This window comes from Pavona decussata, unplaced genomic scaffold (genome assembly GCF_977016875.1).
Source record: "Pavona decussata unplaced genomic scaffold, jaPavDecu1.1 SCAFFOLD_155, whole genome shotgun sequence".
Lineage (NCBI taxonomy): Eukaryota > Metazoa > Cnidaria > Anthozoa > Scleractinia > Agariciidae > Pavona > Pavona decussata.
The window spans coordinates 525,046-541,918 of record NW_028145567.1 but is presented as its reverse complement, the minus strand read 5'-3'; the positions used below and the strand labels follow the sequence as shown (position 1 = coordinate 541,918).

At 38.3% G+C, this 16,873-nt stretch overlaps 3 protein-coding genes across 3 annotated transcripts in view; 2 read left to right on the top strand and 1 right to left on the bottom strand.

Moving 5' to 3' along the window:
• The window catches only part of LOC146465725 (solute carrier organic anion transporter family member 4A1-like), a 291,465-nt gene that overhangs the window by 225,638 nt on the left and 48,954 nt on the right, over positions 1-16,873 (top strand). The gene's annotated exons all lie outside the window — the stretch shown is intronic.
• LOC146465728 (DENN domain-containing protein 10-like) lies at positions 3,392-11,054 on the top strand. The gene is made up of 9 exons (XM_085128233.1): positions 3,392-3,448; positions 3,542-3,738; positions 4,983-5,015; positions 5,823-6,018; positions 6,584-6,695; positions 7,919-8,088; positions 8,476-8,514; positions 8,923-9,017; positions 9,414-11,054. Exons 1-9 carry the CDS (start codon positions 3,409-3,411, stop codon positions 9,582-9,584), a joined length of 1,053 nt encoding a protein of 350 aa, XP_084984359.1. The 5' UTR covers positions 3,392-3,408; the 3' UTR covers positions 9,585-11,054.
• LOC146465727 (alpha-1A adrenergic receptor-like) lies at positions 11,193-16,349 on the bottom strand. The gene has a single exon (XM_085128228.1). The coding sequence runs from the start codon at positions 13,996-13,998 to the stop codon at positions 12,859-12,861; it is 1,140 nt and encodes a 379-aa protein (XP_084984354.1). The 5' UTR covers positions 13,999-16,349; the 3' UTR covers positions 11,193-12,858.

Genomic DNA, 16,873 nt, shown 5'->3' with positions numbered 1-16,873 from the left:
TGTACACAGACAAACAATGAAAAGAAAAAAACTCAAGTAGTGGAGTGGAGGCTCAATAAAAGAAATCAATATGAGGCTTATGAACATTATGCCTCCTCAATCTTAAAATATACAAAAGTTATAACAATATATTGCTTGGAGTTTTTATATAACTCAACAAATAATGTACACTGAGTTTAAAATAAAGATGGCAAAAATTTGAAGGTAATGATAGTTTAACTGTACTCTGTTAATGTGCTGTACATTAATATATGTAAGTAAAAATAATCTAACCTTTTTAAAATATTATTTTTCCCTTCATCTGAAAAAACATGCAAATACTCCATTGACGAAGTATGAGACAAGAAAACTGTGGGTTCCCTTGCAGACAAATATTCCTGTTGAGAGGCCAAAGCAATTATGCTGTTGCAAAGTGTGAAATCATGTCTAAAGTACCATTTGATGTTAAAAAAAATAGATGAGCGGTGGTGTGACTTTCTGTGCTATATGTTATGAGGAAGAACACCAAGTCTTCCCTTGAAGGGTTCAATTGGGACGCTATTATTGAGGAGATACAGGAGAAGGCCCCTGCTCGATTTCATTCTACTGCAAGTGTACCTGTTGTACATAAACATGGAAGCCAAGTTAGAAGTACCCCAAGTTTGTGTGGCATATGACCTGTAGATAATGCTTGCACAGCCTTGTGCAGAATTAAGTGACCACTTTCATCATAATTATATCCTTATCAAACACTCCACTTGTAATTTGGCAAATTTACTAACAGAATTATTTTGGCAGTGGATGGATTTTACTGAATAATTTGGTGAAAACAACCCCTTCTATCATTTCTTCATGTAATATATTCATTCATGTAATTATTATTGCTAGTAAATATTAGCAAGAAATTTGTGGTAGCCAGCAGGTTTTAGCATAAAAATTATACTTCTTAGTGGGTCAATCATATCGTTTATTGTTATTTTGCACTGATAATCAAACAAAAGAAAAAACTTTCAGACACTACAATACTAGCTTGCAAAAAAAACTACATTCAATGTTTACTAAAGCATGACAAGTCTATAAAATATATATGTTGAACATTCCAAGGATTCCAATGGGTCCTTTACTCCCTTCCCCTTCGCTGTTGGGGGTAACTAATGAAATTATGTGTAACCATTATCTCATCAAGTATATAGAATTTTTAAGTATAATTTGTTAACAAAACTGTTAATTATAGAGTGATTATAGATGAAACACAAATTTTTACAGTCAACGCTTGTTAGACCCCCCCCCCCCCCCCCACCAAAAAAAAAATAATAAATTACTATTCAACTGATATTTTATGGGTTAAAGAAACATCACTAGCCTTATTGTTTATTCTGTTAACAAGCTTAAAAGAAATTTGAAACATCTTTAGATACAGTTTTGTAACTGATGGTATGACAAATTTATATGATTTTGAATTATTATTTTGAATGTGTATTTCTATTGTTCTAGACCTTTGATCAATGCAGCTCACTAGACTTGGTCCAGTCCCTCAAACATTATGCAGTATGCTGGATGACTTAGATTGTGGCCTAATAGACAATCAGAGCCCAGGAAAGGCTTGAACTAAGAGTCACGTTTGACAATTTTCAGTTTTAGTTCTTAGCTAACATTATTGTCAAGGGACCACAAATTCCCACAAGCGCTGTATAATTTACACAGTTCAGCAAAGGTCTCATAACACTGTGCCAATCATTCAGGATATTGGGGAGTTTGATAACAGTAATTATCTGTCGTCAAAGCAAGAGCTGCAAGATCAGAGAAGAGATTATATTATACTACAGCTGCAGAGTGTTGGTTGAGTATAATACTTCCCTTGCCTGAAGTCAATTAAATGTGTGATACCTAATCACATCACCATCGAGCCGACTCAAAAGAAATGGCAAATCATTCAGAAATTATCAATTTACCAGTAATGTGCCCTAATCAATCAGAAATACATTAGGTAATGTGTGTCAGTATCTGAGCTATCTGACTCAGCTCTTAGTTAAAGTGTACACTCCACGACCAGATGAAGTCAGGCCCCACCAAAATTTATGTCAATTTAATATAAACCCAATTTCCCCAATCTATTGACCCCTTCTCTGTGCTTCCTACACTGCACCCAAATTTATTAGAGAACTCACATAAGATTTATTTTATTTTTATTTTTTTTATTGATTATTTTACCTTGGTTACATGTATACAAGAACAGACTAAGGAGATTATATGCATGGTATAGAAATTGGCTGACTAAATGAAGTACCATAGTGAGGATATCAACAGTCTCTCCCCAATCACATTATAACCAATTTACTGATGAGAGGTGGCATGATTACCACGCTCCATACAGTTCTCATATACAATTATTACTCTGTGGTTAGGCAGAATAGCTAACTAATTAAACCTCAACACAACTCACTATCCTTATTTTCAAAGCCTGTTGGCTCAATTATCCAATCTCTGTTATACTACTTCATTTTATTTCTAGATATATTATTAGTATACCTGGGAGCAACTCTACAGCACTAGAAGCATGCAAGATGTGAGCACTCTCTATCAGTTTTGCCAAAAGCTAGGCAAAAGGAATGTTTATTCAGAAAAAAAAATTCACAGCTGCTCTTGAATTCATGGCATGTGTTAAATATGCTGATGTTGCTTGCATTCGAACACATATGACATTCTTAAATTCACTTTAAGAAAAGCGTGTACACAATTCAGTCTAATAAAATTTAAAAATTTTGAGACGAAAAAAAACTTAATTTACAACAGTAAATATTATGATTTAAATTATTTTCAGATGGTAACATGTATGTGTTCATTGAATCCCATTTGGAAATAAACTGTTAAGGGAAAGGGAGAAGGTAATTTGAACATAAATTTAATACACAGTCAGCTGCTCAGTTCTGTGAGAGGAGAAGTGATGGTTCCTTTTTATTTGTAAGCATAAACAGTAATAAAGAAATATGTTACTTGTCTGTTGTAGCAACGTCGAATTAAGTCACCTTTCGCTCGCTCTTACATGAAAAAAAATCCAGTTGCTTCAAATGATCCGCTCTTACGGGAAAAAATCCAGTTCCTTTTGATCGCGTGTAGAATCAATTTTGGCTTTCTCGAACACTTTCAAGGCCCGATAAAACCTTCAGGCCCAATAACAGTAACGCGGCTGCCATTTTGGGGCATTTGACTTCCGCTTTAATCTTAAGCATGCGCACAAAGACCGGAATCCCACGTTTTCTGGGATAAGAAATTCCATTATCCCAGAGTCTCTCCTGGCGCCGCCCCGCTGACCAAAAAGCCTGAGGACTCTGGGTACGAGATTGACTCCCTCCTGCCTCACAAGGCCGCCATGTTTGTTTTGATTTGCCGCTGTCATTCGTGCATTGCAGGCTCAGTATTGCAGACAAAATGGCGGGGCTTGGAGATCTTGTTGCGGCTTGTCTGATTGGTAATATTCCTCGTTTCTGCCCTCAACATTCGTAATGTAATCAACTGATTGCTGTGTAAAGTTACTAACGTTCTCGTTCGTTACTTATTGCAGAAAAAGACGTGGATTCAGACGTGCTTTGGACTTGGTCTTACCCTGCCATAACTGAAACATTCCGGCAGGTCATTTTGAGGAAATGCTGTCTCAAGACCGATAAGGATGAAATCATACCGTTTTGTTTCGGCCAGTTTAATAAGCAGTGGTTTTATATTTACACATCAGAGGTTAAAAACTCGGATGCGTTGAACAAGGTTGGTTGCGTTGATTGACACGTAAAATAATGCTTACTTTACTGTGTATGGCATTCTCGTTCCCCCAGCATCCTGCTAACCCCACCTCCCCCACCCCTCCCACTCTACCAGCACCAGAGAATCTCATTAACTAGAGAATCTCATTAACTAGAGGCACTTGTTTAGCACGAGATTGAACGGCTAGGTTATCAGTTGATAAGATTGTTCAACTCCTTTGTAAATACCTCAACATCCCACTGAAACCCCAGTGGGAGGGGGAGTTGGGGGGTGGGGGTGCTCGGTGTTTGGCGTCCCAAGGTTTTTGAGCAGTTGTTGCACAGATTAACCATTGAACTGGTATGGATTTTACAGACCAATGTTAGAAAATGGGTGTGTTAGAAGTCGGGTCTGAAAACAATAATGGATTTTATAGACAGTCTTTGAAATATAGAGTATTGAAAATAATTTACATATTTTGGTCTCAAACAGGGTCAGTGTTTTGGAGAACTGAGGGACTTAGCCCCACCAAAAATTCCAAGGAGTTCTCCTCTGGTTTCATCTGTTTAGTTACTTTTTGTTTGTTTAGTTACAGGGTTAATTTTGTCTGGTATTGATTTTAATAAATTAAAAAAAAACCACACAACTGACAATTAATTATTTTGGCCATAAGAATTCAAAGTAAGCTCTACTTTGGCCTACAGATTGGCTATTATGTTAGAAATGTAGTTCCACAGATGTTTTGTTACCTGCGAGCTTGAATTTGACAAACTAGCTTATGACTTTTGCTGAAAACTCGAGAAACAAGAACAAAAGGGGAATAGAAGTGTGGTTGATTTGCTTTTGTTCAGCTTTAAGCAGGTATTAAAAGAAATCATTTAAACATTGCCTCAGTTGGTTCAGTGTTTAGGCTATTATAAAAGCCATATGATAATTGGCCAAACTGAGCCCTTAATTGTCTCACAACATAATTATGGAACTGCAATTCTGATACAATAACCAGTTTGTATCATAATGCTAAATTACAGTGTAAAGAGAATTTGGAGACATTTGGATTCCAAAGTCAAATCATCGCTTTCACCCTTTCTCCAGCAACCCATTCCATTATCAGAACCCTTCATTTTCAGTAATTGCTTAGAACTACCATGACAGAAAAAACAATCTTAAACAAAGACCCAAGACTGGCAAAATAGAGGCTTTACATTGAAAGTAATTTGGTGAAGCAGCTGATCATTAACTCTACTATTTTGTTTTCTTTCGTTTTCAAGGTCACTCATGTGGCATTAACACTGATAGCAAAGGTAAGGGTTTAAGCTTCCTAAGGCTCTGAAACCAGAATTCAAAATAATCTTGAGTAAGTTAAGACCCATTCTGGGTCCTACCGTTTTCAGGGTCCTCAAAATTTTGCAGTTTATGATTGTTGAAAACAGTGTTGTTCTGTCTGTCTGTGAAGGATCATGTCAGAATGTGTTGAACCATACTTATGGACATGCAACCGCTTAAGACGGACATCTTATTTTCAAGGCTTTCCTCAAAATCAACCTTTTCATGCCACGCTGGGGGATTGAGGTGTAATGTTTAGCTTTTATTGACTCTGTTGGTGGTCATCGTTGAGGAAAAAGATTAACAATTGAAGAAAGTCTACGGAGTTGACAGGTCATCTGTATCATCATCATCATCATCATCATCATCATCATCATCATCGTCATAATCATCATCATCACCATCATTCCTTTCTCTACAATTCGGTAATTATTTTAGCTATAAGTAGTAACTTATTAATTTCGAAAACTTTGACCTTATTTACTCTCTGAACACAATAGGAAAATTGTCACTTCAATCTTGGGATTGTCTTTTTTGACTTTAGTGACAATAATTTTATTGTTGGATTGTCACTTTCTTCGGAAATACCCATCAAGAGGCTGAAAGAATATTCAATAACTACCACATGGCTGGCACTGAAGCCAATCCAGACATGAGTCATTCATATTCATTGTAATAAAAAGAAATCTCTAAACTGAAAACTAAATTGAAGTACATGTAAAGGGCTTTGCCTGGCACTGGTTGGAAGACCATGCAGTTGATGCGGTTTCTAATTACCTCCGTAGGACTTTTGTCCAGAGAAGTACAAAGGCCTCTGTAAGATCATGATAAACAAGTTTATCAAATCTGGAGATGCCAGTGGCATGCTGGAACCTTACTTGTCTGTTATTACAAAAGGATCCTGCTCAAATGGCGAGGGTGATTTGTTTTTAGTCAAGGACTTTGATCCCCGAATGTCTTATGTAGCTTCACCTATTTCAGGTAAATAAGTTCATACAGAAAGATAATTCCATCCGGTCTAGAGAGGCAAGGAAACAGAATTTTTTTCAAAACAATGATATCATACTGATGGTGTTTGTTATTGTCAGCTTGTTCGTTGACTAAAAATGCCGTTTTAGTATCGACAGGAGGCCAAGACAAAACAACTTTAAAAAGCTCTCAGAATGTTTTTAACAATTTTTGGATAAATGTGGGCCTGTGTATGCCATCTACACTGTACTTACATGTAGAAGCGCTAATTTGAAGGGAAATTTTCCATGCATTTTCGGCACGAAAATTCCTTTTTTCAGATGAATGCCAGATAAGTTAAAATAATTTAATATTGAGGCAGCCACATTTTTTCTTTTCTGATTTAACCTTCAAAGTTTAAAATGAATAATGAGTCTGCAATGGAACGTTTTATTCTCATGTTTATTTTCACTCACAGTAATTATTAATAGTTCTCTAACAACAAGAGGTTTGGAATGCTTGCTGGATTATTTTGTCTGTAAACGTCTTAATTTCTTGATGTAAATGATCTGTAATTTGTTTGTTGCTCTTCTTTTAGATGTGATCAACATATTTGGAGTGGAAACCATTTTGATATACACTGCTCTCCTGCTGAAGAAGAAAGTAGTTGTTTACAGTCCAAAAATTGAAACTCTTTTGAACATATCAAGGTAGGAGGTGGATGTCTTTGTTCTACATGTAATTGATTTTGAGAATACTTAGCTAGTGCATGCTGTGCAAACCACTTTTCCACTTCCCCTACCCCCTCCCCCACCAATGCTAGTTGCAAACAATGTTCCTTAAGGTTCACCTTCTAGGAACTTTCTGTCTGGGTGGAGGGAAACAACTAAAGAGAAGTGTTTGTTTTCTGAAGAAACATTGGATGGGATATGAATGGAGACGCAAAATATTTTAATAATCTTCTGGTTTCAAAGCTGGCACCATCAGTTGCCCTGACTATTACACATCCATACAGATTTTGTTAACAAGAGTAATGGATTTAATACGATGAGGACGTAGTTTTTTTCGCTGGCGGGAGGCGGGAGGGAGTGGTGTTGGGGGGGGGGGGGTGGGGTTTAGTCTCGACGTTCTCAGCACACCAATTCTTAGCTTATTCGCAATGTTTAGCAATACCATAGCCTACCGTTCTTATAAAATGGTTCTTATAAAGAAAAGAATGAAAAGTGTGGTGAGAAGTAACACTTCTCGACCAGTGCATAGATGTACATTTTTTGTTGTTCGCATACTCAAGATGATTTCTGATACATTGAAATGACGTCACAGTCTAACTAGGTCCAAGGCTCTTTTAGGCTTGATCACTCGGCCAATCTTGAAGAACGTGGCTCAAGGAAATTTTCACGGGGAAAACTGGTCAGAATTGAAAAAAAAAAAAAGATTGAGAAAGTTGTCTATGCTTCATAAACTTACCAAAACTGAAAAACGTTACGGGCAACATAGACACTTTAAATTCCCAATAAAAGCTCCCTCCCCCCCCCCCCCCCCCACGAAAGGAAGCTCCCCTGCCGCCTGCCAAAAAGAATGAAAATAGCACCCCACCAAACCTCAAACGCAAGCATCCTTCCCATAACAACTTATTTTAGGCTTAAGTGTTTTTATTCGGGCAATGCTAACATCAAAACAAAATGGATTCGCCCTGACGAAGGGCTGACGCTCGAAACGTCAGCACTCGAATTTCTTTACAGTGGCGAAGTTACCTTATCATTTTGGTTGATAAAGCCAAATGTTCATTTTGAAAACGTTCTCTTGAAAATAATAAGTCCCCGAAAACACGCTCTCCCGAAAATAACTGACCCCCCAAAATTTCGTTTCGAGGAATACACGCCCAGGGTTTATGTTTGTAATTTTGCTGATTTCTCCGTTGTATATTTTCTAGAGCTTTACCTTTACTGGTTTGGCATCGTCAGAACTGGAGCATTCTCCATCCTTATGTTCATCTGGAGGATGAGGAGCTGGAAAGGCTTACGTCCAGCATTACATATGTAGCTGGCTTCACTGATGCATCGGTTGAGAGTAGAACTGAATTATATGATCTGTTTGTCAACGGTACGTCTTGGTAGTTATTGCAAAATGTTCCCCAAATGGCGCAAAATATCTCGCAAAAAATCATCCGCTCTCATTTGGTATCGTTGCATCGCCGGTATTTGAAAGGTCGCGGCCTCGAGTCCCTTCCAGGCTTTCTCTGCACTAAAAGCCCTGCAAGGATTGCTTATTATCACGACAATCAAAAGTCAGTGTGAAAGCCGAAAGTCACTGAGATGTCAGAGATCAGCAATGGCTATTTGGAGTGGGCATCGTAACGCGTTCGTAACTCCCATTTAGCCGTAAAGGACTGTTCGACTGTTCGCGGCATAACGTATTTCACGTACTGAGTTGCTCAGTTTACTTAAAAAAAGTTTCCACAAGGTCTCAAAATGTATATTTGTTTTTCAGTTGCCGCTGGAGAAATTTCTATTTCACCGGAAGCAAAAGGTACGTTATTGAAAAATAAAACAAAACAAAACAAAACAAAAAAGCAAGCAAACAAACAACAACAGCAAAAACAAATATGCCTATTTTCTTCATTGTTTCTCAGAAAATACAAGCTTTTCAAAAGACAGCGTTCCATGACAAAGTTTGTTGGTCCTCAAATCAAGTCAACTGTATAGAGCTTTTATTTCTCCCAATTTAAGTGATCTTAAGCGGTACATAGCTTTATACATTACCGTATATGTTTTAACGGTTTGTGTTTCCTATAATTTCGTAAGTCGTATTAATATTTACATGAAAGCGCCATTTAGAAGATTTCTCACGGGAGCCTAATATTTTTCGATTTGGTAATTCCTTAGTAATTATTTTAATAATATTTTAGTGTCTATTCTTTGTCGCTATTTTTCTCAGAAACGTTTCAGATGGGGAAAATTCACAAAGATATTGCCATGTTCATGGTTGAGGCTGCTAAAAACGAGGAATATAATGATCAGAAGCTTGTGAAGGTAACCAAACGATTTCATCGTATACTTTGATTAGTCTCACAATTTTCCTCGTTCTATATTTCTATCTCGTCCGTGAGTTTGCCAGTGATATTTTATGTTTGCGTTAGGCATTTAAACAAACTATAAAATGTTTACACGCGAGCGCAATCGGCATGGCACTCCCAAATTTCGGTACGTGCCCAAATGACCCGTACCGAGACTACCTCCCAGAGTTAGTAATCGGCTAAAAGAGTTTAAATCGGCACTAATTTTTTTTAGAAATTATCCAGAAAATTCAAACTCTTAACTGCTCAATTAATCTCTTGCGTTCTCGCCCATTGTTATCTGAGGTCCCTTCTCCTTCAATGATCGACGTTTCAGACTCGTATATAAATCGTCAAATCGCTCTAATTTTAGGAGCTGTCAGTCAAGACGAAGGATCTCATTAACAACCTCAAAAAACTGGCGGTTGAGCCTGAAGAGGGAGGAAAGGCCAGAGTCACTTTAGAATCACTAAAACAGCGCAAACTAACAGCTGTGGTGGAGAACTTTTTGTTTAACCTCGCAACAGCCGAGGGTTTGGTCTGAAAAGAATTCTGTATAGTTTTAGTCTCAGTTCATATGCCGACTGGCTTGACGCCAGCTTCGAGCCGAGGCGGCGGCGGGGTGGGGAAGGGGGGAGGGGGGAGGTGACTGGGGAAAGTGGAGCTCTGTTCCCCCCGCTCTCCCCCCTGTTCTTCCCCACCCCTCCCCCTCTCCTCTCCTCCCTGTCTCCCCTGCCCTTCCTCACCCCTTCCTTCTCCTTCCCTCCCTGTGTCCCCTGTTCTCTCTCCCCCTTCTCCTCGCGCTTTCTCTTCATCCCATCGCCCAGTAGAGAGCCTGTTCACAGGCTAGAAAGGTTTGACTTAAGGAGCGTGAAAATGAATTAAACGATAAATTTTGAAGCGGGTTTAATCTGTTTATCTTGCCGGACGATCGTTTACACGTGTGACTTTGATTGAGGTTTCAGTTCGCGCGTGAACTTATATTTGCGAAATTCACTGTGATTTCACGACAATGATGTCCGTGTTGTCGATGCTGATTGTCATGAAAGTTTAAAACTAGTGCAACTGTCACTTTCCTGGCTCAATGCTTATATCCACCCTTACCTGTTATTATATTTGCGAGTCATTGTACAATTGATGTTATGTTACAATTTGCAACAGGTTAAATTGTTACAAATCGCAACAACGTGCAGTTTTAGTTTGTGATAGCTGCGTTCAGTATTGCAAATTGTCACGAGGTATTACAGTTTGTAGTGGGTGTGTTAGTACAAAATACGATGAGTCATAGCAATTTGTGATAAATGCGTAACATAATGTGGCCAGTTATAATGTGGTTTGCTATATGAGAGTTATAACAAAATACGGCGAGCTATTACAATTTGTGATAAGCTTATTACACGTTGCGGCAGCCGGTATTACATAAGAGCCACCGAAATAAAATTCCTAAATGTGGCTAGTTAAAATACCGTTTGCTATATGTGCTTTATTACAAAATACGTCGAGTTATTACAATTTGTGACAAGCTTATTACACGTCGCGGCAGCCGGTATTACAGTAGAGCCACCAATATAAAATTCACAAATGTGGCTTGTTAAAATACGGTTTGCGCTATGTGCGTTATTACAAAATGCGTCGAGTTATTACAATTTACGACAATCTTATTACACGTTGCGGCAGCCGGTAATACAGTAGAGCCACCGATATAAAATTCCTTAATGTGGCTTGATTGTTAAACTGATACCGTTTGCTATATGTGCGTTATTACAAAATAGATCGCCGGTATTATTACAGCTTGCGACAAGCTTATTACACGTTGCGGCAGCCGGTATTGCATTAGAGCCACCGAAATAAAATTCCTAAATGTGGCCAGTTAAAATACCGTTTGCTATATGTGAGTTATAACAAAATACTGCGAGGCATTACAATTTGGGGCAAGTTTATTACACGTTGTGCACAGCAGCCAGTATAACATTAGAGGCATCGAAATAAAGTTCCTAAATGTGGCCAGTTGTAATACGGTTTGCTATATGTGTGTTATTCAGCCAACAAAACGGCGAGTTATTACAATTTGCGATAGCTGCGTTGCTACAAATGCGCCAAGCTTATTACACATTGCGGCAGCCGGTATTACTTTGCAGTCACCGAGATAAAATTCCTGGTTTCAATCAATTCTTAGTCAACTTCATGAAATCAGTTCTCGTTCAAACATTGTATTTAGAACTTCTTGTAAGCAAACGTCATTTTGAAATCCAATTTGAATCAGTCTCAGTCAAACACTATTTAGAATCTCTTGTGAGCACCCATCTTTTGATCAGTTCCCAGCCAAACATGCTGTAGTATTTCTAAGGGCCCCTAAGGCTTGAAACTCAAGCAACATGCAGTCGCTGTAAGCATTCGCTGATCAACAACACAACCCGCTCCACTCGAATGGTCACATGACCTACAGTTTCCCGCGCTAAGGAAGTCCCGCATGTTTAAATGAACACTACACGTGCACACCATTTCAGTGGAATCTCCAATCGTAAGCAGCCACTTGTATATTTTATATGTATCAGTTCGCAGTTAAACACTGTATTTACTAGTAGGAAACAGCAAGCTACCATCTTTACAAGTCTTGTTCAGCTTTCGTGAGCGACCTTATCCCGTAATCGCTTACGAGAGATTTCAGGTAAAGGAAAACCCGTCATCATTTCCGCACCCAGCTGTCAAAAATTTGAATCTGGTTCGTGATCAAGTAATAGCGGATGTGGATTGTTGACCGTATGCACTGTTTAGGCACCTTTTAGTCATACGACTTAAACAACCTTCGCTTCACCAGTTGAGATTATCAAACTATAATCACCATTACCGTCGTTCGTGTCATGGAGCACAAAGACTTTGAAGTAACAACCGGAAAATAAACAAAAGGTTTTGTCAATACATATGGATTTTGGCATTGAATTTACAATGGGTGTTTAACTTGTTGCAAGAGAGAATCGTGCAGGACTGTAGCCGCTTCAAGGGGATGGTCGTTTGCGGGAGGTTTTTTTTTCGGCGTTTGACACCAATAACTTGTTCAAGGTTGGGATTTCGTTAAGATGGTCGATAAACGATAAAACGATTCTAGGTGCCATTTGCGTTTATTTTTCTGGCTAGAAAATTGGAGGTTTTGGGCCGGAGATCAATTAATTAACAGGAGGAACTCATAATGTTTTCTAGAAACGTGACACAAATAACTAATTTAATTCGACATTGTTTTTGCCAAAATTACCTGGCCATTAAAAAGACGCTAAACCGCAGATCATAATACGCAGCACTGCTCAATTCTTTATTTGAATGGGCGTATAATCAGAAAATAACAAACAATAGAACCCTATTGTAGAGCATAAGAAATTTCCGATATAAATTATTGTATAGTGAGTTTCATTTGAATGTCCACGCGTAAGGATTTCAATAGTAGACTGGAATTAAAGTTTGAATCACATCGTACATCTTAATCAGCACCAGTGAAAAGAGCTGTTTATTCAGTTTTATTTGTTCATCCGTGAACTCGGACAAGAACCATCTTGTACCGCATAATAAACTTCGCCACAGGAAAATGCTTTTGACTAGACATCCTGCCGATCAACTTCAGAATCAAGTTTTAGTAACCTACGGTTTATTGTTATTTTTTATCTAGCAGTGCAAATGGTATAATGGATATTTGCCATTCGAAAACGTTCATGGCAAAGGTGCGGATTACAAATTTATTACGTGAATTTAAACATATCGCCTTTTATAGCCACTTTCAATTTTCCCAGACCGTCAAGGCTTTGAATCAATATTCTTTCTGTTGAAGTTTATTGGTTTGTTGCCGATAGTTCAATTGTACGTGTTGATCGAATGTTGGTTTCCCCAACAGTCATTGCCCGAGTTTGTGTCGATGTTTCAACGGAATCTCTCGGGTCGGAACGACACAGTTTGAAAACGGGCAGAGCTTTTATCATCTTTGCGACTTGTTGTCTCAGTTCTCGCGTGAACGCCATGTACAAAAAAGGGTTTAAGGAGCTGTTAAGATTCGGAAGAATCGTGACAAATATTTCGGCTACTGCTGGAGTGCTCTCGAAGCCTTGCCAAAGACTTAAAAACAAAAGAACGAAAAAGGGCACCCAGCTAATGCAAAACACTCCAACCACGCAAGCCATCATTTTCGCTGCTTTCAGCTCTTGTAAGATGGATCCACGACGGATCGCCTTGTGAGGTGCGTCTGTGCTTTCTGCTGGACGGACACTGTTGGCCATAGTCCGCCGCCGTTGATGAAAAGCCACTTTAGTGAGGTAACAATAAGCCGCTATGACGATTCCTAGCGGCAAGAAAAACGCGAAAGCGGCCACGATTGTGTAGTACAATCGATCGTTCTTTCCGCATCCTCTGAACGCGGCGAATGTTTCCGCGCGGTTCAATGTCCAGTTGTAGTGACCGAGGGAAGCCCAAATCGCGGAGTATGACCACACGACGATTATCATCGCCAAACCGGTTCTCTGACTCATGAGTACTGGGTAGCGCAGAGGACACTTTACTGCGACGAACCTCTCGATTGACACAGCTGCAAGACTGCCTACGGAAGAACTACAGGCAACCATGTCGATCCAGATCCACAGACTACAAGCTTTCATATTGTTGCACCAGTATTCGTTGTGTAACATGAAGTCAATCCGGAACGGCATTGAGAACAGGGAAACCAACAAATCAGCCAAAGCCAAAGAAACGATGAGGATATTTGTTGTGGTGTGCAGAGTGCGGTTGGCATAGACGGTTAAACACACGGCTAAATTTCCACAGAATGTTACGACACAAATGGCGATTAAAAGTACTGCAATGGCGATGTTCTTGGCTGTGGGAGAAATATCGCAAAATTCTGAATTTGAATAGGCAAGAGTCGTGTGTAGGGAAAGGTTTGGATTTCCCGTTGAATACAAATTAATTTCATTCGAATTCATCGCCACTGCCTGGTGTAGTTCTTGAATTTAGTAGTACGGCGAGGAGCTAGGCATTGTCAGCGATCTCATACGTCCTCGCGTGTATTTACAGGTAGAGGCGAGCAGTTTGGCCACAAATGTTTGGCAACGCATTAGAAAAGCTGGCAAAATTGCGTCATGTTTGCAACACGGACGTGCCTTTCAAGGCACTTAAAACGCGAGATAACTGCTACATGGACATTTTCTCTCACGTCAGTTAAGGACTAACCAATCGCGAGAGGTAACAAATTGACTCAACTCATTTTAATTGTCAAACCTTCGCAGCTGAGGGTAAAAAAAAAAAGCCACGATGGTTCCCAAATTAAAATTTTATGTCTTTGGTAATATTTTTTTGGAGAGGATATTGAAAACAATTTCCTGCCCATCCATCGTCCGAAAGGAAAATTGTTTCTCTTAATTAAACGTCTTCAGTCAACAAGCAACTTCCGTTCTGAATTTTGTTACCGGGAGATCAAAACTTTGAAAATTAATTTACCCCTTTTCAAAATCAGACCTCTTCCTTTCAGAAAAACTGAAAAAAAAAATCACGTTTTGGCGTTTTGGCGTTTTGGCTTAAATACATGCTGCCTGAGTGACTGAGAGAAAGAAAATTTTATAGTCGACAAGATTTTACCGTGTGTAATTTAAGTTGGGACATGTATGTTTGTTGTGAAAAGAAAAGAAAACAGAAAAAATTCAAAAGCTCCTCCGCGAAATAATTTTGGAAAGCAATTCCGCAAACCAAGCAAACTGAATAGAGACATATGCATGAAGAAAGTTGATATCAATCTGGGAAAAATATCTTGACCTATTTTATAAAATAACCACAACGAGGGTCGAAATGTTTTTAACGACGCATTCATAGAATTAATAATCAGGTGACCTTGTGCTAATCGACTGCGAGGTGTCAATTAAGAGCTGAGTAATTGTAATATTCTGAATTGAACAGCCGACGACTTGGTAGCAGATTTGCGACAAGAACTTAAATGAAAAAAACAAAAACACAAAAACACTTCACCTCGAGAACATCCGCTGTTTTTGCTATTTCATATAAGGAATACAAAGCGTCTTCCGAGTATGGATAGCAGTGTTTACGTACCTGAACTGCACAAGTGGAGAAAAGTATAGTAGCTCTTTCTAACCAATCAGAGCGTATGCTCGCTTAACCCTTTTAGTTCCAATCTGAATTTGCACGTTTTCCTCACTGTGTGCATATATTTCGTGTGCTGCTAGTTAGGAGAATTTATTCAAACAACACGTGTTATCTTTGGTGATCAGTTCCTTTATTCTCATGAATTGACTTTTGATGAAGTAGTGCCATTGCAAGGAGAATTTCGATCCTGATCACTATTATATAAAATTATCAACAAAATTGAATCTCTAAGCAATCATGGTCGGAAGGGATATGATCATCTCCGACTTTTTTGATATCCATGAAATCCTGTTTCAAATCAGTTCGGTTAGACACTTTATTTAGAATTTCTTGTAAGCGTCCATCGTTAGCAAAAATCCGTTCTCAAACTCATTAATAATTCATCAAGAGAAAACAAAGAACATCACTACCGTGACCGAGGTTTGGATATGTGATCCTAATTACCCTAAAATTTTGCCAACTTTAGCCTTGAATTTCTCCAAGAATTCTTGCTCATTTGAGAAGCCATATCAAACACTCGAAAGTGCGTTTCATCAGATATCCAAACACCTTGAAGTCGTTTAAAAAAACTCGGCTGCGCCTCGTTTTTTCGACCTAATTCTCGGTGTTTGGATATCTGATGAAACACGCTTTCTCGTGTTTGACGTATTACGTCTAACATGTTGTTACTTACAATCTTTCGCAAGCGATCATCTTTATGAACCCCATTTTAAATCAAGCGATTGTTGTCAAACCCCATGCATTGAATAAAATTGTCAAAATTAAATATTTTTTGCAGGACTACGCTGAAAATCTTTATTATTATTATCTTTATGCATGTGCTTCTTCATTTTGAGTAATATTAAATTGGCGGGAATTTAGAGAACATTTACTGCAAAATAAAGTTTTTCACCACACCCCATTATTCTTCACATTCCACAAATTCCACAAAACTAATCAAAATAAAAAAAAAAATTCGAATTATATATGTAATAATATATTTCATGCGAAAATTTCAGGTCATTTTAACAAATCCTCCAGTAAATGTTTTATCCATAAATTTACACAAAATTTACCTATTTTAGCCTATGGTACCACCTTAAGAAGGCCTTACGCGATTTTCTTAAAAAAAAACATCATTTTCGTACGAAGGGATCATAAGGAAAGTGAGCTATCTCAAAATAAAATAAAATAAAAAAACTGGAAATACCTTATTTTGTTAAAAAAAAGTAATGCAATAAAAATTCACTCCATACCGACTGAATAAAAAAAAAATAAATAAAAAATGATTGTTTTTTCTTTAAATGTTGCTCTAGTTCTGTTTGTCTATCAGGGGGCAATTTTTGTTTGATCTTTTTTCTTTAATTGCTCCACTGGTTCTGAAACGCAGTCTGGCGCAATTGGTCTGCTTACCAGGGGCAATTGACAGTTGTTTGGGTTGGTACATCTTGCTTCTGAGCCTCTCATATACACTGACCACTGCGGAGCACCTTTAACTTAAATGGTTAAATCCAGTAACTTATCCAACATTTGTAACACTCAACTGATTGATCATCGCTCAGGGTATGATAACAGAAATTTTACTTTCAATCCTTTTTTTTTTCAATTCGTTTATTTTGCCATTAACCAAAAAATACAACGATAATGAAGTTTGCTAAGCTGGGAGAAAAGGGTAGATTGCAAAAGACAGATTTAGAAATACGTTTAAGAGAAACGGGAGAAATG

Coding starts and splice junctions, on each gene's coding strand:
- LOC146465727 (XM_085128228.1), bottom strand. CDS start 13,998: ATGAATTCGAATGAAATTAATTTGTATTCAACGGGAAATCCAAACCTT.
- LOC146465728 (XM_085128233.1), top strand. CDS start 3,409: ATGGCGGGGCTTGGAGATCTTGTTGCGGCTTGTCTGATTG. Junction 6,019..6,583: donor TGTAGCTTCACCTATTTCAG/GTAAATAAGTTC, acceptor CTCTTCTTTTAG/ATGTGATCAACATATTTGGA. Junction 8,089..8,475: donor ATATGATCTGTTTGTCAACG/GTACGTCTTGGT, acceptor TTTGTTTTTCAG/TTGCCGCTGGAGAAATTTCT.